The sequence below is a fragment of the Barbus barbus genome (assembly GCF_936440315.1).
Source record: "Barbus barbus genome assembly, chromosome: 14".
Taxonomy (NCBI): domain Eukaryota; kingdom Metazoa; phylum Chordata; class Actinopteri; order Cypriniformes; family Cyprinidae; genus Barbus; species Barbus barbus.
In genome coordinates this window covers 30,787,638-30,814,755 of record NC_136742.1, presented here as the reverse complement: position 1 = coordinate 30,814,755, position 27,118 = coordinate 30,787,638, and the positions used below count along the sequence as shown (strand labels likewise).

At 33.2% G+C, this 27,118-nt stretch overlaps 2 protein-coding genes across 3 annotated transcripts in view; one reads left to right on the top strand and one right to left on the bottom strand.

Annotated features, from left to right (window-relative positions):
- Nucleotides 1-2,425, top strand: part of LOC306879852 (proteasome assembly chaperone 4-like) — a 2,811-nt gene extending 386 nt beyond the window's left edge. The window contains exons 2-3 of the mRNA XM_079433068.1: nt 1,805-1,880; nt 2,023-2,425. Coding sequence (XP_079289194.1) covers nt 1,805-1,880; nt 2,023-2,144 — 198 coding nt within the window. The 3' untranslated portion in view covers nt 2,145-2,425. The remainder of the gene's footprint in view (nt 1-1,804; nt 1,881-2,022) is intronic.
- A 2,500-nt stretch (nt 2,426-4,925) lies between these two features.
- LOC306880297 (solute carrier family 22 member 23-like) lies at nt 4,926-24,604 on the bottom strand. 2 transcript variants are annotated; one of them, XR_013785067.1, is made up of 11 exons: nt 23,621-24,604; nt 17,895-17,998; nt 17,672-17,826; nt 14,030-14,198; nt 12,095-12,222; nt 11,918-12,020; nt 11,602-11,813; nt 11,496-11,528; nt 9,789-9,912; nt 6,570-7,426; nt 4,926-5,930 (listed from the first exon to the last, which is right to left on the bottom strand). XR_013785067.1 is itself a non-coding variant. In XM_079433752.1 (10 exons), exons 1-10 carry the CDS (start codon nt 24,020-24,022, stop codon nt 7,060-7,062), a joined length of 1,797 nt encoding a protein of 598 aa, XP_079289878.1. In that variant the 5' UTR covers nt 24,023-24,455; the 3' UTR covers nt 5,989-7,059. The 2 variants fall into 2 exon arrangements, 1 of the variants encoding a protein (XP_079289878.1); XM_079433752.1 differs by lacking the exon at nt 4,926-5,930 and having other exon boundaries at nt 5,989-7,426; nt 23,621-24,455.
- Nucleotides 24,605-27,118: the final 2,514 nt, after the last annotated feature.

Here is a 27,118-nt window from a genome sequence, read left to right as displayed (position 1 = left end):
GGTAACTTCTGATGAATCAGTGGTTTGTTTATTATTTGTTTTTGTTTATTACTTGTTGATTATTATTTATTATTGTATATTAAGATTATGCATTAGCTTTCATTATTGTATTTTCAATTTGTATTTTAATTTTAGTTTTATTCATTTTATTATCAAAGTTTGTTCTGCTTTAAAAGTAAATGTGTCTTTCTTTAGAAAATATAAAAATAAAATGAAGAATCAACTTAATAGTTCAAACATAAAGTATATAAATAAATCACTTTTTAAATAAACAAATTGAGATATTTAAAGATTTTTATTTAATTTGTGATTTTAAATGTAGTTTAATAAAACAATAAATAAGTCACACTTGCCTTCTTCACGGTCAAAAGTGACCGAAGCCTTGAAATGTAACTTTGTTTTTTTTTCCTGGAAAATCAATGTAATATATTTTTGTTCAATAATATTTTTTTATTATTATTTATGATTTTGAGCGAATTTTATGATACTATGCAATATTTATACAATTTTAATGAGCTATTTTCTCCATTGGAATTCATATGTATTTTTTACATTTTTAAATTTCTTTTGTATTTTTTTAATAAATGCAATATTTCACATTAAAATAGCGAAGGCATTTAAAATCCATTTTTTGGAAGTGAGAATTGGGCCATCTGAAGGCATTAAAAAATAAAAACTTATGTAATGTTGTAATGTTGTACGCAACTGTAATGTTGCGTAACCTTCTTGTATTAGCACCCTATATAGATATATACAGAGGCTTTTGGATTCCTGTTGTTTATTAGACATAGTTTTCTTAATTGTTTTAGGTTTTGCATTTAGATATATATCTAGACATTCTAAAAGATTAGATGAGGTGAGGCACAAGCCACGGAGGGACCAGCTCTGCAGTCACCAACCCTAAAATTGTCTTACCAGCTAATTTCTCTGTGTGTGTGAGTGTGTGTGTGTGTGTGTGTGCGCGTGCGCGCGCATGTGTGGGTGTCTATTTTGCACTCCTGATATTCCAGACAGTCACCCCTTGATTGCTGCACACCTTTTTTCTGACCAGTGACTGATTTGTAGTTTGTACCACCAAAAGATTCACTGACTTGTCACATTTTTTCGTATTTCCCATTCATTTCCTATGTCGGTCATTTTTGACCGCGAAGAAGTCAAGTGTGACAATTTTTTTTTTTTTACTCTTTAACATATCCGAATCATGTCCATGATTTTTTTTGTGTGTTCATATTGCTAATGTGACAGAAGTCACCAAGTGTCATCTCATTCTGATGAAGCTAAGATTTTAAAAATTTCAAAATATAAAATTTAAAGAAGAGGGCCAGAGGGTTAAAACGTAGATTACTTTTTGCTTTTTACATTACTTTTACAGTACATATTACTGCACTATGTTTCATATTAAATATCGTTTAATACTTATTAAAGTAAAAGTAATTCAAAGGTTTACTTAAGTATAAGAAGGTACTACATTTTTAATGTTCTTAAGTATGAAAGGTAAAAAAACAACAACTTTTATTTATGAATTTTTGTATTTCTATTTAGCTTTAAATTATTTCTATTTCAGTTTTAGTTTTGGTCATTTTAATACTTCAACTTAAATTTACACATTTTAGTGATTTGCCAAGATTGAACGTTTTTTTTTTAATCTAATATTTATATTTTATTTCAGGTTTATTAATACATTTTTGTTAACAATCATTTTGTTATTGTCATTATGATAATATAATCTCTTGGATTAGTTCTATTTTAAAGCTGAAGGTTCACAAATGAAAGTAAGTTTTTCCTGTTTGTTGTTTTTTCCCAGGATTCAGTGCCTCTGTCCACTCTGGTTCTGGGAGACACGTCAGACACGACACCAAGCTCTCTTGCACAGAGACTCAGTAAGACCTGCTTTAACTGATCAGACCATCAGAGACGTGTAATGTCATCAAATCCAAATGTGCCAGAGCTGCTAAAAAACTGGATGTTGACAAACCTAGTGTTCACCTAGTTAGGTGCATTTATTTTTCTCTTTCTTTTCAGCAAAGAAGACAAAGAAACAGGTATTTGTAAGTTACAATTTACCCGTGACGGACTCAAATCTAGCGCTGCTGGTGGAGAACAGAATCAAAAAGGAGATGGAGCTTCATCCTGACAAGTTTTAAACATTTTCTGTTTGCTTTTTGTTTTTGTACATAGCTCAATAAATCTAAAGCAAAAAGTATTCAGTTGTAACACTATTATTTTGTGAGGTACGTATCCAGTTATGAGCCAAATTCATGAAGGTTATAGCAAAGACAAACTGTCTGGACTGGTCCTTTCTTTTTAAATTCAATTATTTTAGGTGTTGTAAAACCTGGAAATATGAGGGGGATTTTAAAACATTCAATTTCCAGACCTTGAGAAGTCATAGGAAGTAATTATTACATACAATAAAAGTTTATGCAATAAAAATATAGTTTTTGTATTCTGTAATAGAAGAAAATGCTTTGTGTGAGTATTCACAAAAGACAGAAAAAGACATATTGATCACAAGGTGTGTGGAAAGCTTGTTTCTGCCATATATATAAAATAAAAAAGGTAAATGTATTTTTATTTCACAATTCTGAGAGAAAAGTCAGAATTATAAGATATGATTATGAAGTGACAATTGCAAGAAACAAATCTGAATTCTGAGATTAAAATTCTAAAATAATAGAAAAATAATGAACATTTTTATTAACTGTTACAATTGCAAGAAATAAATCTGAATTGTAAGATAAAAATGAACTTTTTTCAAATGTGAAGTGACAATTGCACAAAATAAAGTCTAATTTCTAGGATAAAAAGTCAAAGTTAATAGAAAAATAATGAAAAAACTTTTTTTAGGTAAAAATTACAATTGCAAGAATTGTAAGATTTAAAAAAAAAAAAAAACTTTTTTACAATTCAAAATAATTTTTTTATTCCATTAGAATTGTGAGATATTAACTCATAATATAAACAACTGCGAGTTTATAACTAACAAAAAATTGTGAGAAAGTCGCAGTTTTTATTCCGTAGCAGAAACAAGCTTCCATAAAACCCTGTTATTAAAATATGAGCAACAAAATATACTGTATTAAAATCGGTATTTATTTACAAATGCGATGTCTTCAAATGGACCATTAACATGTATGAAATTCTCCTTTAATCCTAATCGTCAAAATGACACGTCAAATACAGAAAAATACACAGATGCTTTACAATGTTTCAGTCTCCTGCGTTTGAGCGTGTCCAGGTCATGTTTCATGCCAAATCCAAAATTAATTGTAATTTTAAAAATACTTAAGATTTCATTGCATCGTGACACAATTTATTTATAATAATTCATATACTTTTATTCATAATTACGTTTTTTTTTTTGTAATGCATACCTACAAGGGTGCTTTTTTCACATTAAAATAATGTTTAGTCCTAAAAATAAGCTTAATTTTCTTTAAGAAAAAATACTTTTTGTTTTTGTTATTTTTGGGGTGAAATATGACCTGGAATTGTTTATTTTGTGAGATTGACTCATATGTGCTCTTACGATGTGCTTTAATCAGTATTTGAAGCATTATGGAGTGCTTTAATGTTTACAGAAAAGGTGAATATTGATTCTGTGCTTATTTCTGATTATTCACTATTACTCCTGCCATTAGGAAGTGAAATGACAACTTATATTCAGAGATATATATATATATATCCCAGAATCCTGTATAAACACACACACAATACCTGCAATCACCGTTTAAAACCTTGAAGTGTTTCATTAACATCCTGGTATACGGTTAGAGACTGTTTTGTTCTTAATTTGGTTTCTTATTCAGTAGTTTGAGGATAAACAGGAGCTCTGTGATGTTCAAGTTACTCCACTGCTACTCTACACATTAATAATAATAATAATAATTGCTAAATATACATGAGAACATTCAGCAGCCCTTCTAGTGGTCGTGCTCCACGTCAGCCCGAGTTCACATTTATGAAACAAGTGAATGCCCAGGTCACATTTCACACCAAAAGTCAAAATAAATTAATCAAATAAAGCACTGTGACATTATTTTCATTTTCTCCCCTCCTGCCAAATCAAATTAACACAATGCAATAAAATAAATGGTTTTATCGTAATGCATCGGCATTCTGCACATTATACTTTTGTACTTTTTGTTTTTATTATTCTAATGATTGTCATTAAATTCTCATTACTTTAATATAATGAAGTTTTTACTTATTAGCATTTCAAATCTTATGCAAAATATAATTTTTTCCCCCATCTATATTGTAATTCTTTTCATTTTGATGTGAAATGTGTCCCAAATCTCTTTCCTGACAGGTTTCACCCCTGTAACAGTGGTTATTGAGTTAGTGAATGTTTGCATGTTAACCCTTGTATGTCCATAAGGTCTTTTTCATGTTTTTTTTCTTTTTTGATCATTTTGAGTGTGTTAATGCAAACAGTGTAATTTTTATTAGAATCTTAATATTTCATCCTCATTTCCTTTCATAAATCTATTTCATACTAGGTACAAAAATAGTTGTACTCAGAAGCTCATTGAAAAAAATGTCCCAATTAAAACCCATTAAAAAGGCAATATTTAATCCCAGTGCTATTTAAGCATAAAATCATGCATTCTTTGTTAATAGGCTTTCACTCTGTTGACAATTTTTACTATTTTTAAAATTCTTTGATTTCTTATGATTTTCCACCTGATTTTATGCTTCTGCCTGAAAAAAATTGAAATTGAATTTTTTTTTTTTTTAACACGGCACAAAATAATGCATCAATATTAATGTTTTTGCTAATCACTGACATATCCAAGACTGTAAAAATAATTTTAAAAAAAATTTAAAGGAAAATAATTTAATCTTTAATTTAAAAACAACAGTGGCATTATATAAACAACTAGTATTTAAAGGGTTAACATCATGAAAATTACTTAATTTTTGGTAGTTTTGATCAAGACGAGATCTATGTCAGTGAAAGTGGGGGGGGGGATTAGTATATCATATTTTTTTTTTTTTTTTTTATTTATTTTACATTTTTGTCTTCTAAGGACCTCTATGTAACTTTTTTAAATTGACGCACAAGGGTTAAGAGCAGACCATTAAGTTGTGCTGTAGTTTTTGTTCAGTTTTTTTTTTTTTTTTTTTAAGCCATCATCTGTCCAGTCATGGTTTCACACTCGTTCAGTTCAGATTCATCTGGCCGACTGGTGATTGTTTTTTTAGTTTTAGTGCAAAACAAACAGACTAAAAAAACCTGAACATAGTGAGGTGCACACGAACAGTGAACTTCATTCATGAAATGCATTTGTTGTGCTTAACCATTCCTACGAATGAGAAGAATTAGTGTTTACTAAACAATTTGTGCACATATTTTGTCATGAATATGGAAGCTTGTTTCCCCCACAGGATCAAAAACAATTTTAATAAGTAATTGCAACTTTTTTTTTACAGAATCACATGGCATAAAAAAAGTCTTCTTCAGACTTTACAAACTCACAATTCTGAGTTTTTCTCCGAATTGTGAGATCTAAACTCTAAAGTTAATTGCGACTTTTTAACTCAAAATTAATTTAAGAACTTTTTTCTCAGAATTGCAAGTTTATATCTTGCGATTCTGACTGTTCCCAGGATTGCGGCATTAAATCTTGCGATTCTGACTTCATATCTTGCAATTCTAACTTTTCTCTGAATTGCGGCATTATATCTTGCAATTCTGACTTTTTTCTCAATTGCAAGTTTATATCTTGCGATTTTGGCTTTTTTTCAGAATATGACTTTAAATCTTACGATTCTGAATTTTTTTCTCAATTGCGAGTTTATATCTTGAGATTTGGGCTTTTTTTCAGAATATGACTTTAAATATTGCGATTCTCAGTTTTTGTCTTACGATTCTGACTTTTTCCCCCAGAATTACGAGTTTATATCTTGCGATTCTGACTTCATATCTTGCGATTCTAACTTTTCGCTGAATTGCGGCATTATATCTTGCGATTCTCAGTTTTTATCTTACGATTCTGACTTTTTCCCCCAGAATTACGAGTTTATATCTTGCGATTCTGACTTCATATCTTGCAATTCTAACTTTTCTCTGAATTGCGGCATTATATCTTGCAATTCTGACTTTTTTCTCAATTGCAAGTTTATATCTTGCGATTTTGGCTTTTTTTCAGAATATGACTTTAAATCTTACGATTCTGAATTTTTTTCTCAATTGCGAGTTTATATCTTGAGATTTGGGCTTTTTTTCAGAATATGACTTTAAATATTGCGATTCTCAGTTTTTGTCTTACGATTCTGACTTTTTCCCCCAGAATTACGAGTTTATATCTTGCGATTCTGACTTCATATCTTGCGATTCTAACTTTTCGCTGAATTGCGGCATTATATCTTGCGATTCTCAGTTTTTATCTTACGATTCTGACTTTTTCCCCCAGAATTACGAGTTTATATCTTGCGATTCTGACTTCATATCTTGCAATTCTAACTTTTCGCTGAATTGCGGCATGTAATCTTGCGATTCTCAGTTTTTATCTTACGATTCTGACTTTTTCCTCAATTGCGAGTTTATATCTTGAGATTTGGGCTTTTTTCAGAATTACGAGTTTAAATCTTGCGATTCTGAGTTCATATCTTGTGATTTTGACTTTTCTCTTTTATTTTTTTACTTAGAATTGCAAATTTTTTTCTTAAAATTGTGAGAGAAAGTCCCAAATAGCTTTTGTATTATCTTTATCCTGTGGTGGAAACAATCTCCCGTACATGAATGAAGTCCGCCGGTTCTTACTGTCAACGTCATTCTGTCCTTATAATAAATACCAAACATACAAAAAAACACATTCAAATCAGTGAAACTCCTCCATGAGGTTGTTGTTCGTGGCCGTTCGAAAAATAGAGCTCCTTTCACTGAACGCAAGTTAAAATAACATTTCCAGTTTGTACAATGGTAGGAATTTTTCACCGATGCTGGTTAATGAGGCGTTTGACACTTTACCACGACATCAGTCGCGTTTCGCAGTTTTAAAAAAACAAATGAGTGAAACTCGTTCTTCGTTTGGTCGTACTTAGCAAATGGCGTCATGAAGTCCTCACACCATTGGATGTGCTGTTGCTAGGCACCAAGCCGTTGCCAGGGTTGACGACCTGGTGAAGGGGCGTGTCCTGAACGCGCGAATACTCCCTGACCTCGGTCCTGGCCAGTAGGTGGTGCTGTTCTCCGTGGAGGATGGGCCGCCGCAGAAGCCCCTCCCCCTCAGCCATAGTCTCGGGCAGCGGTTGGCCGGCGGTTTCCGGGAGCAACGGTATGCAAATGATGCAGAGCAGAGTGCAGCAGGTGAGGATCACGTGATGCAGGAAGAAACCTTTCTGATTGTGGAGCTCCATCAGCGGCGCTGTTAGCATACCGAAACCCGCGCTCGCTAGGACCAGACCCACACCTCCACCCCTGTAACGACAAAGCCCAGAGACAGCCGTCAAAACATCAGGTAACAATCAGGTTAATACTTTAGTTATTGGTGTTTGCAAAATCAATCTTGTAAGTATAAGCTTTTGATAGCAGGTTTTTAATCAATGGGATTTAACTCATAATTTATCTCATATAGAATAAGCTTCGTTATTTATACAACATAACGTTAATATTACAACTTATAGGCTATTTGCACAAAATCCCCCCAATGCATAAGTGAAAGTGTCTGGGCTCTGAATTAACTCCTTTTCTGGACGCGTTCTTCATGCAACCACGAGCAGAATCACAGCAACTAAACTCGTTTTATTATTATAGTGTTCTCGTTACAATGGTATGTATATGACAGTCCATAGTTATTAATATTCTGCATTCATTGCTGTTTGTCCTGCGCGCGCTGAAGAGATAATCACCCTATACTACAACGAAGCGCTTTACAGCAGCGTAACTCAAATGCATCTTATACGAGATAAATAATATATACATGATATACATATAAACCAGCTGAAATGTTTTGAAACTTAAATCTATAGGGGTGGTTGGATTTATTCACGTACGTTAAAATCTTTATTTTCAGATTCTTATTTACAGCATTATTTTAATAGGCTGAAGAAATAGCTTGAATGTACCTCAACACCCTTGCCTCATTAACTATACGCTTATCTATGAATATGCAAATTAGCCCCGCCTCCACTCAGTGGCACCAGCCAGCGCCTCCTGATCCACTGAACTGTAGTAAACGCAAAACAATGGCATACACGGATAATGACTGATAAAACTATGTTTTTACATTCGTTAAAGTTAACTTACTTGACGATGTTGTGTCCTCAAAATGTCTTTAAGACTGAATGAAGTTTCATGGGTTTTTGCTCTAATTTATGTTTGGTTTTGTGCCGGTATTGGTATATTTTGCAAGGAGAAAATGCTCAGCAATGGTGTTGGTTAATGGATTGGCACATGGTTTGTCTAAAAGCATATTAAAAGCACCACATAGACAAATAAACAACATAAAAAAACTTGATTTTCACCACAGGGGGACTTTAAAAAACTAATAAAAATTACAAAAACACAAGATTACTAAAAACATAACCAAAATTAAAGTCCAAGCAAACTAATAACAAAATTAAATAAAAAATTATTTAAAAAAATAACAATTGTTTATTTTAACTTGAAATACTAAAATAACAACCTAAAACTAAAATTAATAAATAAAAATATAGGCATTTAAAAAAACGAATAAAAATTGCAAAATAACTAAAGCTTTAAATGAAATTAATGTGAAAGCAGACCCTATAAAACAAAACCTAATTCAAAATATTAACAATATTATTCATTTAATTTAACTTGAAGCACTGAAATAACTAAAACTAAAATAAAAAATGTATAAAAATAGACATTTAAAAAAACAAAATGACAAAAACAACATAATCACTAAAACTTTATCTAAAATTAAATGAAAACTAAAGCAGTATATTAATGATCCTAAATTAACACAGACTAATACATTAGTAAAATCAATATCTGATAATATTATTTAACGGACTAATGATAAACTAACAACAACAACAAAAAAACAGTTGTCTTTTTATTATTGCTGTCAAATGATAAATGACGATTAATCGCATCCAAAATCAAAGTTTTTGTTTACATATATATGTGTGTGTACTGTGTATATTTACTATGCGTATATATAAATACAAACACATGCATGTATATATTTAAGAAAAATATGTTATGTTTATATTTTAAACAAATATATATATAATATAAAATATAATAATATTTTATATAAAAATATTTTCTAAATATATAATGAATGTGTGTATATTTGTATATATACATAATAAATAAACTCAGTACATATACATATGTGACCCTGCAGCACAAAAGCAGTCAACAATACATTGTATGGCTCAAAATTATCCATTTTTATTTTATGCCAAAAATCATTAGGATATTAAGTAAAGATCATGTTCCATGAAGATATTTAGTATATTTCCTACTGTAAATATATAAAAACTTAATATTTGATTAGTAATATGCATTGCTAAGAACTTAATTTGAACAACTTTAAAGGAGATTTTCTCAATATTTAGATTTTTTTGCTCCCTCAGATTCCAGATTTTCTAATAGTTGCATCTCAGACAAATATTGCCCTATCATAACAAACCATACATCAATGGAAAGATTATTTATTCAGCTTTATGTATACATTGACCCTTATGACTGGTTTTGTGGTCCAGGGTCACATATATTATGTAAAAGAAAACGCTCTGTGTGAAGTGTTGTGTATTCCTCAGATCAGACTCGAGTCTCTGACGGATGGATGGACAGAGGCGCTGACCTGATGACCGTCGGCGTGATCTCTGCGCAGTAGAAGATGCTGAGTGTGCTGACAGCATGAGACGAGAACATTCCGATGATGGAGAACGCATACGAGAAGCGCTGGTTCAGCGTGTCCCGCAGAACTATGACAACATAGATAATATATTAATATATATACAGACCCAAACCTACAGTAACATCAGTAAATCACTGCAAGTTCTAGTGCAGATTGTTTTTAAATGAATTCTTGTTGCATCCAAATCAATGTCACAATTTATGCAAAAATGGGGTGATTTACTTTACATAGAAATATGTGGCCCAGGAGGACAAAAGCAGTCTTAAGTCTCTGGGGTATATTTGTAGCAATAGCCAACAATACACTGTATGGGTTAAAATTATTGTTTTATCTTTTATGCCAAAAATCATTAGGATATTAAGTAAAGATAATGTTCCATGAAGATATTTAGTACATTTCCTATCATAAATATATCAAAACTTAATTTTTGATTAGTAATATGCATTGCTAAGAACCTCATTTGAACAACTTTAAAGGAGATTTTCTCAATATTTAGATTTTCAGATTCCAGATTTTCAAATAGTTGTATCTCAGCCAAATAGTGTCCGATCATAACAAACCATACATCAATGGAAAGATTATGTATTCAGCTTTCAGGTGATGTATAAATCTCAATTTCAAAAAATGGACACTTATGTCTGGTTTTTTGCTCCAGGGTCACGAATGTGCTCATATTTCATGAATGAAGCCCATTCTTCTTTCATAAAGTTGCATATATAAGTATAACCTAACTTTACCCGCTCCTGTAAAGCAATATATACTACTATATAGCAAAACTATAACTTTAAGTGTTTTTTTATACCTTTTATTAAGAATAATGACAAATATAATTTATAATATTATGTATAATTTATAACTCAGTATGTTAACTGTATTAGTAGAAATTAAAAAGTATTATTGAAATGAAGATAATTTAATGCTGGAAAGGCTTTATTGTTCATGGTAATTGCATGTTAGCTTGCATTAACTAACAGAAGTGTAAAGTGATACTATCCAGCAATAGTCATTTTTATTTATTAATTTAACTTATTTATTTAAATCTATGCATACATTTATTTTAATCATATTTTATGTATTTATCTATTTTAATCTAATGTTTGATTTCTGTATTATTTTAATCTAATTTGTATATATTTTATCGATTTTTTATTTTAATCAAATTTTTTGTTTGATTAAAATAAATACATACCTAAAAAAAAAAAAAAATGTAAATTCGATTAAATGTGTTAATCAAATGTTTTTTTACTAACTATGCATGACAAAAAATAAAAATAGTTTTTCCCTAATGTATATGTAACATTTTAAATTACCTATAAATAAATTAAAATGTATAATATTATGTATTATTTATACCTGAAATAAGAGCTGATAAAATGTAAAAAAACTGTAACTTGAATGCAATGTAAGTCGCTTTGGATAAAAGCGTCTGCTAAATGCATAAATGTAAATGTAGTAGAAATTAAAGTTAACTGTAGAATTAACATTTAATGCTGTATTATTCATTGCAATTTCATGTTAGCTACAGTATTGCATTAACACTACAATAACTGTGCATGATTATTGAAATGCATTTTATTATTTGACTTTATCATTGTTTATTCTCTTCTGTCACAACAATAAAATATGTTATGCATAATATTTTTGTATTACCTGCATCGTGCCATAGACTGTACTTGCCGATCACTGCATGAGGAGAGAGAAGACAGGCGTTAGTAAGCATTCAGAGGCGTTCAGAGATGTACTGTACTATACATACGGTTGAGCAATCCCAGCTGCAGCAGCGACGCCAGAGCCGTGATGATCATGAAGGTGAGCAGTCCTCCTCTCCGGCCGAAGCCGGCCACCACCGGAAACAGCACCATGCAGGAGGCCACGGCGATCGCCGCTAACGCGTAATAATGCAGGTGAGACGCGCTGCCCTCCAGAACGCTGCGCGCAAAGCAGTGATGGATGCCGTAACCCGTCAGCCTGAGCCAGACCAAAACAAACACAATCATTCACTCATCATTAAGAGTTTTTCATCTAATTTTTATTTATTTATTTTAATAACGCTATGCACTCTATGCACTCACGAGTTAACGCAGAGAACCACGGTGTTCTTCCACAGGTTTCTGGTGCCGGTGAGCTGCGTCACGCAGAACGTCTTCGGCTTCTGCTGCAGTTCAGTCTCCAGCTCTGCAAAACCATCACCATCATCACCATCATCATCCTCCTCGGGCTGCAGGTAAATCACTCACTGCGGTGCTCACCTGACAGGATGCCGTTGGGGTCGGTTGCCGTGTCGACGCTGTTGCTATGGGCGATGCGGTACATCTGTTGCTTGGCTCTTTGATAATGCTGAGTGACCAACAGCCAGCGCAGAGACTCCGGAAACATCCTGAGCAGAGAAACACCGCAGAAAGCTGCTTATTCTGACCACAAACTGACCACTTAAGGTCATTGCACACTGAGTCCGAAATTTGCGCTCGTTAAAAAATAAATACGACCTCATGTTGTGTCAATCACGTTTACACACTGCCTCTGAAACTTTCGTCTATCATAAAAAATTCGGATCAGCTTCGATTTTCTGCATTTTTGCATCCATAGCAAGCATTTTGATAGGAAAGGATGATGAATATGAAAAAAAAAAAAAAAAAACGCATACGGAAATTTCAGACTCCGTGTGCAATGACCTTTACACCGAGAAAAAAAAAAAAAAGTACAAACTTCAAAAAATTCTTAAATCAAGATACATTTACTTCAGAAGGAAAATGACTTAATTTTCAGAAAAAAACACAAAAAACACAGAATTTCTGAAGAAAGGACAGATTTCATAAGACTAAATTAAATAGCTGAAGATTTATGAATTCAATTGATTAGACATGCTTTTTATGAATGCTGTTTTTATTGACCCTCTATTTATTATCAACAAAAGACATAGTGCTGTCAAACGATTAATCCAAAATAAAGTTTTTGTTTACATTATATATGTGTAATGAGTATACTGTATTTGTTATGTATATATAAATACACACACATGCATGTATATATTTCAGAAAAATATGTTTATATATTAAATATATTTATATATAACATAAATTATATGCATATAAATATATACATGTAAATATGTTCAAAATATATATTGTATGTGTGTGTATTTGTATATATATATATTAAATATACACAGTACACATACATATATAATGTAAACAAACTTTTATTTTGGATGCGATTAATCGCCATTTATTATTTCACCGCACTAATAACAAGACAACTGTTTTTTTGGGAGGGGGGGGGGGGGGGGGGGCTAAATTAAATGCATTTAGCTTAAAACAAGTAAAATTATCTGCCAGTCGAGTAAGTAAAATATTCTTAAAACAAAAGTATTTTACTTATGCCATGCAGATAATTTTACTTCTTTTAAGCTAAATGCACTTAAATAGTTTTTGCTTAGAAACAATATCTTATGTCATTTTGCTTAAAACGTAAATGCATCTTAATTTAAATATTTTTTAAATATATTTTGACTAAAAACAAGACAAAAATACTAAGTAAGATTAGCCTTTATTTGCAGTGCAGAAAGCAAACTAGAATATACACAGTAAAAAGTGATAAGCTGACTTAACTTAAATTTTTTAAAAATTTAGGAAACCCATTGCCTTAAAATTAAGTAAATAATAAAAAAAAAAAAATAAGTTAAGTGAATTTTCACGTTCACTTAACTTTTATTATTATTATTATTATTTACCTAATAATTTTAAGGCAACGGGTTTCCTCAATTTTTTTTAAGTTAAGTCAGCTTATCACTTTTTAGTTTTGCATGAGGATATCTAGTTCAACTGCTGTTAAAATATTTAATAGGCCACAAACATGGTAAAATTCACCAAACTTACCCCCGGTTTCACAAACAAGGCCTAGTCCTAGACTAAAATGTAAGTCTGAGCTGTTTCAACTAAAAGAAACGTGCTGACTGATCTTAAAAAATGTCAGTGCCTTTGTTTTGTCTCAAGATACACACCAGTGTTGTTGTTTTTCTTAGGCATGTTTATAAAATCTATTTAAATGTCTTAATTGAACTATTGCCTAAGCCCTGTCAGTGAAACCAGGCCCAAACGAGTAGCTTGTAAACAGGAGTGTGTTCCCATGCATTTCTCTAGTGGTGTGTGTCTCGTGCATCAGGATTATTTTATTGAGCGTCTTACCAGACGTAGGGCAGCATGAGCACAAACGGGGCGATGATGACGATCTGCAGGACCTGCCAATCACGGCACAGCGCCGCCAGACCGGGCATCAGCAGCTGACCCCCCACGATGATCAGGCTGGCGATCATGGTCATGGAGAAACGCCACGCCGGCAAACATAACTCGATCCCTGAGCAAATCATCATCATTAGACACGCTCTTTCTTTCTCACAACCTAATTAAACCATTCATTGAATCAAGAAGAAATTAAAAAATGAATTTGGGAAAAACTAAATGATTTTCAGGGGGCTCTCAAATTTTAACTGCTAGTACTTTTAATAATTTGTTTGTTTTTTTAAGTGAAAAAAATGATTCATTGAATTTACAAAAACAATTGCAATCTATTTATTTTAGCTACTAACTTTCAAAAAAAAAAATTTTTAAAGTAGCTAAAATAATTTAGTATCATTTTTTTTCAGTGTATAGTTAATTATACATTGTTACTAAAAAAAGAAAATTAGACATGATTACTAACATTTAATTTAACCATTAAAACAAAATTAAAATTAAAACAAAAAACACAGAATTAAACCGACTTCATAGGGCCCTAAAATTGTAACTGTAACTTAATAAACTGTTGTTAAATTATTTAAGTTTTCTGATTTCAATTAATTAGACATGGTTTTTTATTAATAACATTTAATTTAACTATTAAAACAAAATTATTTTAAAAACTTAAAAATATTAAATGGATTTCATAGGGCCCTAAAAATCTAATTGTTGTAACACTTTTATTGTATATGATTTTAATTAGTTAGACGTGTGTTTGATTACTAGAATTTAATTAAACGAATCCACAAAAAAAATTACAATTAAATTTGGGGGGAAATCAAATGGATTTCATAGGGCCCCAAGATTGTAATTTATTTAATAAACATTTGTTAATTTGTATAGGTTTCCTGATTTCAATTAAATACAAGATGTTTGATTGCTAAAATTAAGTCCGGCCATTAAAACCAAATCCAGAAAAAAATCTCACAAAATTTGAGAATTATGTACAGTATGTATACATTTCCTGATTTCATTTAATTAGAATTATTAAATTTAAATAAAATTTTAGGAGGTGGCTAAAAATGTTTTTACCTTTTTTGATTGTTAAAATGTTACTTAATCATAAAAAAAAGAAAACAAATTATAAACATTAAGTGAGTTTGTTTTCCCTTCAAATTCAGCGTCGTTTTCTTACCCCAATGACAGATAGTTTTCTCATTTTAAGCATAACCTCACTTAATATTAATACATTTCTCAGTAAACAAGACTTATGTCTTATAAGTTATTTTATAATAACTTAAGTTAAGTAAATATATCGTGAATAATGTTTAAATATGCTATCCATCCTGTATGATAATCTATAAGAGTGAATCCCAAATCTTGTGTTATCTTATGTATGTCAAAAACACTGGGCTGTTCATGTTTCTGATGTATTTTAAGTACACACTCATTCATACTTTTTGAGCCAATATTGCACACAAAGAAGATTTTATGGTCGTTTGTTTAGTTTTTCAGTTGTACACAGCGCCACCCACTGGACTGGAGGATCTGAAGATCATGTGACACAGAAGACTGGAGTAATGATCCTGAAAATTCAGCTGCACATCACAGAAATAAATTACAGTTTACAACTCATTCACAAAAAAACAGCTATATTACATAATAAAAATATTTTTGAATTTTACTGTATTTTTAATGAACTAAATGCAGCCTTGGTGAGCAGAAAACATTTAGTTAGTCAGTGTCTCTCTCCTAATTCCTCCTCTCCTCCCCTCAGACAGAAATCGATCCGCTTCAGAGAGACTTTGACAATCACACACAGTGAATGAAATGGAGTTCAGAGTCCAGACCGCAGCGTAATGTGATCCCTCGACTTATCCCAGTGGATCAATTTGGCATCTCATGAGCAGATATTAAACCAAGAAGAGATGCTGATTATTCTTTATATTAAACACAACAGCTTTCTGAGCCAAAACTAATTCTGTCAGAGTGAAATACTGCATTTTTCTATTTTTAAGAAAGCATTTTTTGGTCCAGCAGGTGAAAATGGTGATGATTGATTTGGAAAACTCCAGTAATACCAGTATTTTATTATTTTATGAAAGTGAAGCTCTAGTTAATGTTATGGCTGTTTTTTACTCGTGACGACGTCCAGTATAACTGAAAAGCTTTTGAGAAAACCTTCAAATGTCATCTGAGTCTGAGCGAAGCAGAAAGTGGCTCCATTAGAGCAAATTAATGAACTCGGAGGTGTTCTGGCCATTAAACACACACACACACACACATACACACACACACACACACACACACACACAGCTTCCCCCGCTTCTGAAAAAGCTACTTAATCAGCATCACTTAATGTCTGCTCATCAGAAAACCGCTTTCTAAAGCACACAGAGAATTAAATAGATCACATAAATTAAAGCGTGTGCTTAAACGAGAGACTGGGCACACAGCGACTCTCATGAAAACATGCCATATTTAACCCTAAAATCAAAAGAATATGTATGATATTTTGCATAAAGAAAATAAAGCCTATAAAATAAAGCTTTATTAAAAAAAATTTATTTTGATTTTTTTGCTATTCTTATTCTCAATGGTTATTCTAACTGAAGTATTCAATACATGTTTGTTTTTGTTATAAATATAGTATAAAAAAGTCTTTATATTTTATATATTACAATTAGCAGTACAACAGATACTGGTTTTGATTCTGTGTGTATGTATATATATATATATATACAGTATATAGTACAAAATAGCATTTTTATTATATATATATATATATATATATAGCATTTAAGCATTTTATTTTATGTATTATTTTTATTGAAATTAAAATATGGGCAGTATAACAAATAAAGGAAACTATATGTATTCTCTTCTCTTTTTGAAAAATATAAATATAGTAAAAAATAGCGTTTTTATTTCACATAGTTTTTTTATTTGCATCATTTTTTGTTTTTATGAAAATCTAGCACTCTAACAAATACTGACTCTAAAAAACACTGATATATATATATAATCAGAAGTAATGAAATTAAAATGCAAATTATTATTTTTTTAAATGGTCAGGAAAAATTTTTAGTTATTGATGTTCCAAATACTTGTAGTTTTCTTCAAGCTAAGCATAATAAGATCCCCTGTGTCTTTTTGATTTTGTTGCTTGGGATTGAAACCTGACCGGTACAAGTTCTAAGGTTCCTCGACTTTCCTCTTTTACATTTATTCATTTAGCTGACGCTTTTATCCAAAGCGACTTACAATTGCTATATATGTCAGGTCGCACGCCTCTGGAGCAACTAGGGGTTAAGTGTCTTGCTCAGGGACACATTGGTGTCTCACAGTGGATTCGAACCCGGGTCTCTCACACCAAAGGCATGTGTCTTATCCACTGCGCCATCACCACCCCACCACTTTTTACTTGATGAGAACTGGATGAAAAAGTTTGTAAGTGAAATCAAACTGTATATTTAAACATTTTTCTGTGAAATGTGATTACAGGACAGACTCTGTATATTCAGTCAGACATTTCAATAAAATCAAGAGGCTGCAAAGATCGTTACAACCTCAACCTACAGAAAACAGAGGAGGAAAGAGAGTCAGACTCACTGAGGACGTAAAGCGAGAGTCTGATCGCCGCCAGACAGAAGCCTTCGAAGAAGCGCAGCGTGCTGAACATGGCCATATCCACGGAGAACGCCACGGCCAAACCGAACACCAGCACAGACAGCACAGACACCAGCAGCACCGGGATACGGCCCAACCTGAGACAAAAAACACTGTCAGAGAACCAGCGCAACATCACAGACGTGAGTGTGTGTCTCTGACGTACCAGTCTGCCATCGCTCCCATCAGCAGGTAACCAAAGATAGAGCCCACCAGCAGAGAGAACTTAGCGATGTGAACCTTCCACTCGCCGTCACACACCAGCGCCCACTGCAACACAAACAGATTCACAACACAGCTCAGACACACTCTAGAGCACTGGCTTTCTCTAAATAAGACAAACAGGCCCATATGTAACTAACTTTAACACTTTTTAACACTCTTAAAAATAAAGGTGCTTCACGATGCCATAGAAGAACCTTTTTTGTCTAAATGGTTCCATAAAGAATCTTTAACATCTGAAGAACCTTTCTGTTTCACAAAAGCTTCTTTGTGGCAAAAGAAGGTTCTTCAGATTATAAAAAAGGTAAGAAAGAGATGTTTTTTATAAAGATCCTTTGACTGAACGGTTCTTGTGGAACCAACATTGGTTCTTCTATGGCATCGCCATAAACCTTTATTTTTAAGAGTGTAACTTTAACAAGTTTATTACCAAATATTTTCAAAACTTTTGTGATATTAATTTCATGTCAATAAAGAACATTATTCCTTACTAATTATCATCACAAAACAAATCAAAATTGCAATAGGTAAAAAATGCATTTATTGAAATTTGAAAATATTTATGCATGATGATAATATTTTTTTTATATGTATTTTGTGCGGATTACATTTTTTTAATTAGAATTTCTATTTATTGTAATACAGTAAAGCAGTTTGTGAAATACAATTGAGAGTAACAAGAAATAGAAAAAAATACAGTAATATTTCACCCCAAAAACAAAAAATATATATATAAAGATATTTCATTTTGTGATATTTTCATGTCTCTTAAGTACATTTCTCACCTCTTATTACCATTAAATACTATTTTTATTACTGCAATGTGTAGTATTTAATTTTAACTATATAGTACTTATACATGATAATAATTTATGTGTGTGTGTGTGTATATGTATGCTTATTTAAATTACAGTAAAATACAGTAAAAGCAATTTGTGAATTAGTGAATTTTAATAATATTTTTATGACAGTTAAGCACATTTCTCACCACTATTTGTCATAAAAATCTATTTTTATTTCTTTAATGTGTAAATAAATGCACTTATTGTCATACTTTAATTTATTCTGATTTAATATCTTGTATTAGAGTATTTTATTGTACAATGACCAATAAACTAAAGTTAATGGTCTTTAGTTAAACTAAAGACCAATAATTGACTAAAGCTAGAAGTGAACAGATATCCTCTCTCCTGCAGAGTCGTCACATCGTCAGAATGCTTCATTAGCATTTGTTTGCTCGGCCGGCAGCATGAATGAAGCTCTTTAACACACTCAGTAAAGACACTAGGCTATCGGTGTGAGAAAGGTCACACACACACAGCAGGTCAGCAGGACATCAGGCGTCCGGCTACTCGACCAAAGACTCTGAGAAAAACATGCAGACAGGAACACAGGGCTTTATCTCAGACTCACTGATAAAATACTGAGTCTGGAGGAAAGCGTGTGCTTGTTAGGGCTGAACTTATGGAAGCTTGTTTCAACCGCAGTATAAAAAGTAAAAATATAATAGCAATTTTTTTTTTTTACAATTCAGGTTTTTTATATCTTGCAATTCTGAGTTTATATCACAATTCTGATTTTATATCATGCAATTCTGAGTTTATATCTCGCAATTCTGAGTTTATATCTTGCAATTCTGAGTTTATATCTCGCAATTCTGAGTTTATATCACAATTCTGACTTTATATCCTGCAATTCTGAGTTTATATCACAATTCTGACTTTATACCCTGCAATTTTGACTTTACATCTTGCAATTCTGAGTTTATATCACAATTCTGACTTTATATCCTGCAATTCTGACTTTATATCACAATTCTGACTTTATATCCTGCAATTCTGAGTTTATATCTTGCAATTCTGAGTTTATATCACAATTCTGACTTTATACCCTGCAATTTTGACTTTACATCTTGCAATTCTGAGTTTATATCACAATTCTGACTTTATATCCTGCAATTCTGAGTTTATATCTCGCAATTCTGAGTTTATATCTTGCAATTCTGAGTGTATATCCTGCAACTGAGTTTATATCACAATTCTGACTTTATATCCAGCAATTCTGATTTGTATCTTACAAATTTTTAGTTTATATCTTGCAATTCTGACTTTATATCGCAATTCTGACTTTATATCCTGCAATTGAGTTTATATCACAATTCTGAGTTTATATCACATTTCTGACTTTATATCCTGCAATTCTGAATTTGTATCACAATTCTGAATTTGTATCCTGCAACTGAGTTTATATCACAATTCTGACTTTATATCCTGCAATTCTGAGTTTATATCACAATTCTGACTTTATATCCTGCAATTCTGAGTTTTTTATCTTGCAATTCTGAGTTTATATCCTGCAATTCTGAGTTTATATCTCGCAATTCTGAGTTTATATCTCGCAATTCTGAGTTTATATCCTGCAACTGAGTTTATATCTCGCAATTCTGAGTTTATATCTCGCAATTCTGAGTTTATATCACAATTCTGAGTTTATATCTCGCAATTCTGAGTTTATATCTCGCAATTCTGAGTTTATATCACAATTCTGAGTTTATATCTGGCAATTCTGAGTTTATATCACAATTCTGAGTTTATATCCTGCAATTCTGAGTTTATATCTCGCAATTCTGAGTTTATATCCTGCAACTGAGTTTATATCACAATTCTGAGTTTATATCCTGCAATTCTGAGTTTATATCGCAATTCTGAGTTTATATCGCAATTCTGAGTTTATATCTCGCAATTCTGAGTTTATATCTCGCAATTCTGAGTTTATATCTTGCAATTCTGAGTTTATATCCTGCAACTGAGTTTATATCACAATTCTGACTTTATATCCTGCAATTCTGAGTTTATATTTTGCAATTCTGAGTTTATATCCTGCAACTGAGTTTATATCACAATTCTGAGTTTATATCCTGCAATTCTGAGTTTATATCCTGCAATTCTGAGTTTATATCCTGCAACTGAGTTTATATCACAATTCTGAGTTTATATCCTGCAATTCTGAGTTTATATCCTGCAATTCTGAGTTTATATCCTGCAATTCTGAGTTTATATCTCGCAATTCTGAGTTTATATCTCGCAATTCTGAGTTTATATCCTGCAACTGAGTTTATATCACAATTCTGACTTTATTTCCTGCAATTCTGAGTTTGTATCTCGCAATTCTGGGTTTATATCACAATTCTGAGTTTATATCACAATTCTGACTTCATATCCTGCAATTCTGAGTTTATATTTTGCAATTCTGACTTTATATCTTGCAATTTTAAGTTTAGATCCCGCAATTCTGTGATAATTCTTAGATAATAATGTCATAAAAGACTCTATATGAACTAGTTCTGCATGAGAATTACATGCATCATTTATACATGATGATTTGGTGTTTATGCAATTCTGAGTTTATATCTCACAATTATTAAATGTTTCTCAAGTCTGAATTGTGAGATAAAAAGTCACAATTACCTTTTTTCTTTTATCCCATAGCGGAAACAGGCTTCCATGTGAAGTAGCAAACTTCTGTGCAAACCGAAATGTGCATTGAGCTCTGAAAGAAAATGTGTGAGATAATAATATGATAAAAGCCTTTACTGGAACTAGTTCTGCGTGAGATTCCCATGTGGCGTTCAAAGATGTTTATTTGGAGTCTCAGCAGCACAAATGCAAATCTCACAAGAGTTTCACAGGATGATTGTGACTTTAATCACATTTAGTTTTTGCTATCTGACAAACTGTTTTTTCAGACTTTAAGAGGAAATGTGCTGACAATAGTTTTCAGGCCTCAGCGTTATCTCTGTACGTTGGGGTGAGCATTTAAATAGTTATCTGCTCCAGTCTGGAGGGTGGGACACTGAATTATCAGCCTGATATGCATACTGTAGGTGAAGTGATATGCTCACGAACCCGTTGACACTGCTGGTTAAATACCTCATTTACATAACCATCAGTGATCAATACAACCTTTCAATTCCTTGATCCAACACCCTATTGAGTAAAACCTTGCTAATTAAAAGTAAATCTACAAAGTGCATCAAATAATCAGCTGATTTCATGCTAAACGTTTACAGATTCATTGTGCATTGTCAGTCATTTCAGTGCATGTTTGGTAAGGCCTAAAATGAATGACTTTTATGTGATTTCATGTGATTTCTCATCAGGAGGAGATGGTTTCCTAGTCAACACATCATGCACAGCATGCAGCATGCATCCATCAATCATTTTAGATCCTTTATTTTCCCTGTGCATTGCATACATTTCTCTGTAAAAGGAATTGAAGGAATAGTTCGCCCACAAATTTTTAATTCTGCCATCTTTTGTCAGTCATTGGAAAACTATATTGAGCACTGAGGTCTATCACTCAAGAAGACCAACAAGATGCATGTTAAATATGTTCAATCAGCTCGCTTATTTGCAAGGTATTGTATTGCCAAGTACTTGCATATGTATGTTTGTGGCCTGATGCTGTCAAGCTCCAAAATAACAAAAAAAAAAAGAGAGAGAGAGAGAGAAAGAAAAAAAGAAAGAAGGAAAGAAAGAAAGAACACAAAAGCAATGTCATAAAATGATGGAAGCTTATTTCGGTCTTGATTATGAGATTAAACGAAAAATATCCCCTTTGTTTTATAATTATGATATTTTATGCAAAAAATTTACTCTTTATAATTTTGACTTTTATCTCTTGATTGACAATTATGAGATGAAAGTCAAAATTATGAGAAATAAAGTCAAAATCATTGCATAAAATATAAAACAAAGTCAACATTATTTTAAAAAGTAGAAATTATTAAATAAAAAAATCAAAATTAGGAGATTGAAAAGTCATAATTGAGGCATACTTCAGACGAAATAATGATAATAAAAGCATAATTATGGCCAAGTTTAAGTCTTTTGCTATAATTTTGACATTTTATGTCATAATTGACTTAGTGTCAATTTTGACTCGTGGTTTAGTGTCATTGTCATAATTTCGATTTTTTTTTTCCTCATAATGTCGATTTTTTAAAAATCTATTATGTATTTGTATGTCAGAATTATGACATTTCATGCCATAAGTACAACATACCAAAGCATGAATGGGCTTCCATATAAAATTTGGTTGTGAGATAAACAGACCTAAATTTGAGCTAACAATCTTCCTCTCTGCAGAATTTTTGCAGCTCAACTGTCCCTGTCCCCATCCCCAGATAGCACACATACGTCTGCAAGATGTCTGTTAAAGATCTCATGATCTGGAAAGCATCTGCTGGGTACAAACGACGTCTTTCAGATGTCAGTTTTACATACATTCTAAATCATAAACATATAAAAGATATATAATATATACGTCTATCTGACATCTAATAGGGAACGTCCAGTAGACATTGCAGATGATCAAAAAATATGTCTTACAGATGTAAATGCAGATGTTAAATAGATGTCTCCGTCATGTATGTGTGCTATCAGGATCCACTTCCATTGTACAGAAAAAAAAGCAGCGTAAATATTCGGTTAACCCCCTTTTTTGGTTAAAACAAAGTCGTACGGGTTTTGAAGGAGGCGAGGGCGAGTAAATACGACCGATTCTGACCGATGACGGAATTTTAATTTTTAGGTAAACTATTCCTTTAAATGGCAGCTTTCCATCCGCCGGAGGGAATCTTTTCCAAGGGCATCCATCAGAGCATCTTACCTTGGTGACTACATTCTGCTGCAGTCCCGACTGCAGCTCAAACCTCCACTCAGAGCACATGCACGCCGTTACGTTGCTGCCCTCGGTGGCGGCGGCGACGGGGTTCCCGGTCGCGATCAGATCGAAAATCTCCCGAGCCGAACTCGTTCCGTTCTGATCCGGACGGACGCACTTTCTGTCCGGTTGACCGAGCAGAAATTGATCCGAGAACTGGCTGAACGAGATGAGAAACGCTGGGATCCACGTTAGAGCCACCAAGCGCCGCTGATATCTCCCAAACCCGCCGAGGAACGGCAGAACCACCGTGTCCACCTGCGAGAGCCGCTTGTGCGGTTCAGACTGCGACACACTGCCGTTCTCCGACGGTGGTGGGTTGAGCCCATCCATCTGAACCGCATCCATAGCGCGTCGGTTTGCGCGGACGGTCTTCTTTGTCTCAAAATCACACTCACACACGCTGAGGTTCGGTGTAAATCCGGTCTGAACGGAACCCACTCCGAATCCGAGCTATGATAATCCAGCGGGCGCGATGATGCGCAAGGGGCCCCATAAGGTCTTTATCGAACCCGGTGGTCACAACGCCATCGCCGCGCTGCAGGATGCCCAGATCTGCGCGTCTGTGCCCGGTGGTCTCCAACAGGTCCGCAGGTAACGCAGCTGGCGCACAGGTGTGGCCCGCGTATCCATGCTTGAATCCCGCTGTCCTCACATCAGGGATGCTGCTGAGCCGATCCCACCCAGCGGCCGCGCACTAGTTCATAAATAACCCCTAAGTACTGAATGCTTGGTCCCTCAGCGCGCCGTTTGCACCGGCGATCGCGCACCGAACACATCCAAACGCAAGATCCGCCCTCTTCGCATGATCTGTCCTCCGGTGTGTGTGATTGGACGAGCGCAACAAAGAGCCTTTGTGTGGCATCTGCCCCCCATGAGATCAGGGCAAAAACACTTCAGTGGCCTTCTTCTGTATTTATTTGTGTTTGTACATTCTATCGTTAGTGTTGGTGTTATCTGTATGCACCAGGGGTCTGACGCAGTTTCAATCCTCTGTATATGCTGCACATGTGGCAGAATTGACAATAAAGGAGACTTTGACTTTTGACTTCTTGGACAGTTAGTGCTCTTTTAACTTCAGCGCATTAATGTCCAGTTTCAAAAAACAGATGCTCAAAAACCTCACATTCGGCAGTATTCAAGTGTTACATATTAATATTACATTATAATAATGTAATATGTTTTATAGTCTAATGTGCATGATATATATTTTATAGTATAATGTGCATTAAGTATACTGTACAGTATCTTCTCAAATAGGTAAATTAATGAATGGAAATGAAATATTGATCACTAAATGCCGTTGTAATCTGAGTAAAAAAGAGTGTAGCGTGTCATGGAACATATTAAGTTATATTATATTATATTATACTATATTATATTGTAGCCTATTGTATTATAATGTGTATTATGCTTTCTAATATCTTGCCATATATAAATAAATAAATAAATGGACATTCGATCCTGATTTGAATTTAAATGATTTTATTATGTGAGAAGAAAGTGAGTGCTGGGTATTAAACATTATTATATTATAATATATTATATTTTAATGTGCATTATGTATACTGTACATTAATGTGCCAAATAAATAATTAAATACATGGATGTGAAATATTGATTTGAGTTTAAATGATTGTATTATGAGTAGAGGGCATTAAGGAATATTATATTATTATATTATATTGTGTATTATGTATATTATCATGCCATATAAATAAATAAATGGACATGAAATATTGAATTGTAAAAGTATTATTATGTGAGTTAAAAAAGAGAGTGCCAAGGATATATTATATCATATTATATCTCATATTTTAATGTGCTTTATGTATACTGTACATTATCTTGCCATAAAATTAATAAATTGACATGAAATATTGATTTGAGTTTAAAATATTTTATGTGAGAAAAAAAGAGTGACATATTATATTGTATTCTATTGTAGTTCCTGCTTAGTTGTGAGAGTTTAACAGTTATTCATTTCACTTAAAGCCTGGAAAATGTAGACCAAATACTATAACAAATCAGCTTTTAAAACATGTTTTGAAAATCCACGTTAGCTCCTGTTAGATGTTCTCATCACTCCTATGATTATATGAAGTCATTGAAATATCTCCTTGTTTTCATTCATTCAGGCCGTGCACCATATGGCCTGGCACACATCGACAGCGCTCGTCTCACAAAGCTTCTCCTGGAGATGTCTGCCGTCCTTGGCTCGCTCTGCTGTGGATTATCCTTTACACCCAAACAAGAACAAGCTCAGCACTTCAGGACACACTGTACTTCACTGAGGAGATTCAGCACAGGTGGTCTTTCATCAACTGCAGCTGTTGTTGTACACCTATGGGTGTTTTGTTATTGGCATATTTATGTCATTTAAAATATGCAATACCATCATAAAGTCTAATTAGTCATCATTTCCACCACAACCAACAATTTTGTCCCTAAACAAATGAGTGTTCTTGCTTACTAAGGAAACAACAGTGTCAGTGAAGCACCTGAGGCACAAATCAAGGTAAATATTGTGTTTTCATTATTCGTCATATGTTTTAAAATGATACATTTTGAAATTTTAATTTAATTGTGTGCATTTAGGATAAAATGTACAAAGGTGACCTCTTGTATGGTTAAAATGTCACAAAATTAGTAATTATGTGTATGAAATAAATATCGCAGTTATGATACTGTTAGACCAAATAAACTAGTGTGAATGCGAAAAGTGGGTCGGGGAGGAAAATATGCAGGGTTTAGCGACCTGCCTGTTGTTTTTAATTGGTCAGTTGCAACTGATAATTAGCAATTCTCTGTATTTAGCAGTTATTTATTTATTTAATGGCTAATCAAATTGCTCGGTGGCATTATTTAATTTATTAGACTGCAGCAGTGCACAGCGAGCAAGTCACGTGGTACCTGTTATTCTTCTCAGCGCTGGTCAGGATCAACCAATCTCAGTCGTTTGTGATCACCAGATTCAGATTAGTGTCAACAAGGACTCTTGCATAGCACAACAAAACAGCAATTCGTTTAAGAAATGTGTTGTCCAAATTCAATTCGGCATGATAAACGGCAGGCTACGTACCGACAAATCATTTGCAGTGACTAAAGGGCAGTATTGTGGCCTAATGGATAGAGAGTTGGACTTGTAACCCGAAGGTCGGGAGTTTGAGTCTCAGGTCCGGCAGGGATTGTCGGTGGGGGGAGTGAATAACCAACACTCCCTCCACCCTCAATACCACGACTGAGGTGAGACCCTTGAGCAAGGCACCGAACCCCCAACTGCTCCCCGGGTGCTGCAGCATTGGCTGCCCACTGCTCCGGGTGTATGTTCACTACTGAGTGTACACTTGGATGGGTTAAATGCAGAGCACTAATTCAGAGTATGGGTCACCATACTTGGCCACACACCACTTCCCTTCCCCCTAAAGAATAAAACTTGACCAG

Coding starts and splice junctions, on each gene's coding strand:
- LOC306880297 (XM_079433752.1), bottom strand. CDS start 24,022: ATGGATGCGGTTCAGATGGATGGGCTCAACCCACCACCGTCGGAGAAC. Junction 17,827..17,894: donor ATGGGAGCGATGGCAGACTG/GTACGTCAGAGA, acceptor TTTTTGTCTCAG/GTTGGGCCGTATCCCGGTGC. Junction 12,223..14,029: donor CTCATGCTGCCCTACGTCTG/GTAAGACGCTCA, acceptor TTCTCTGCTCAG/GATGTTTCCGGAGTCTCTGC.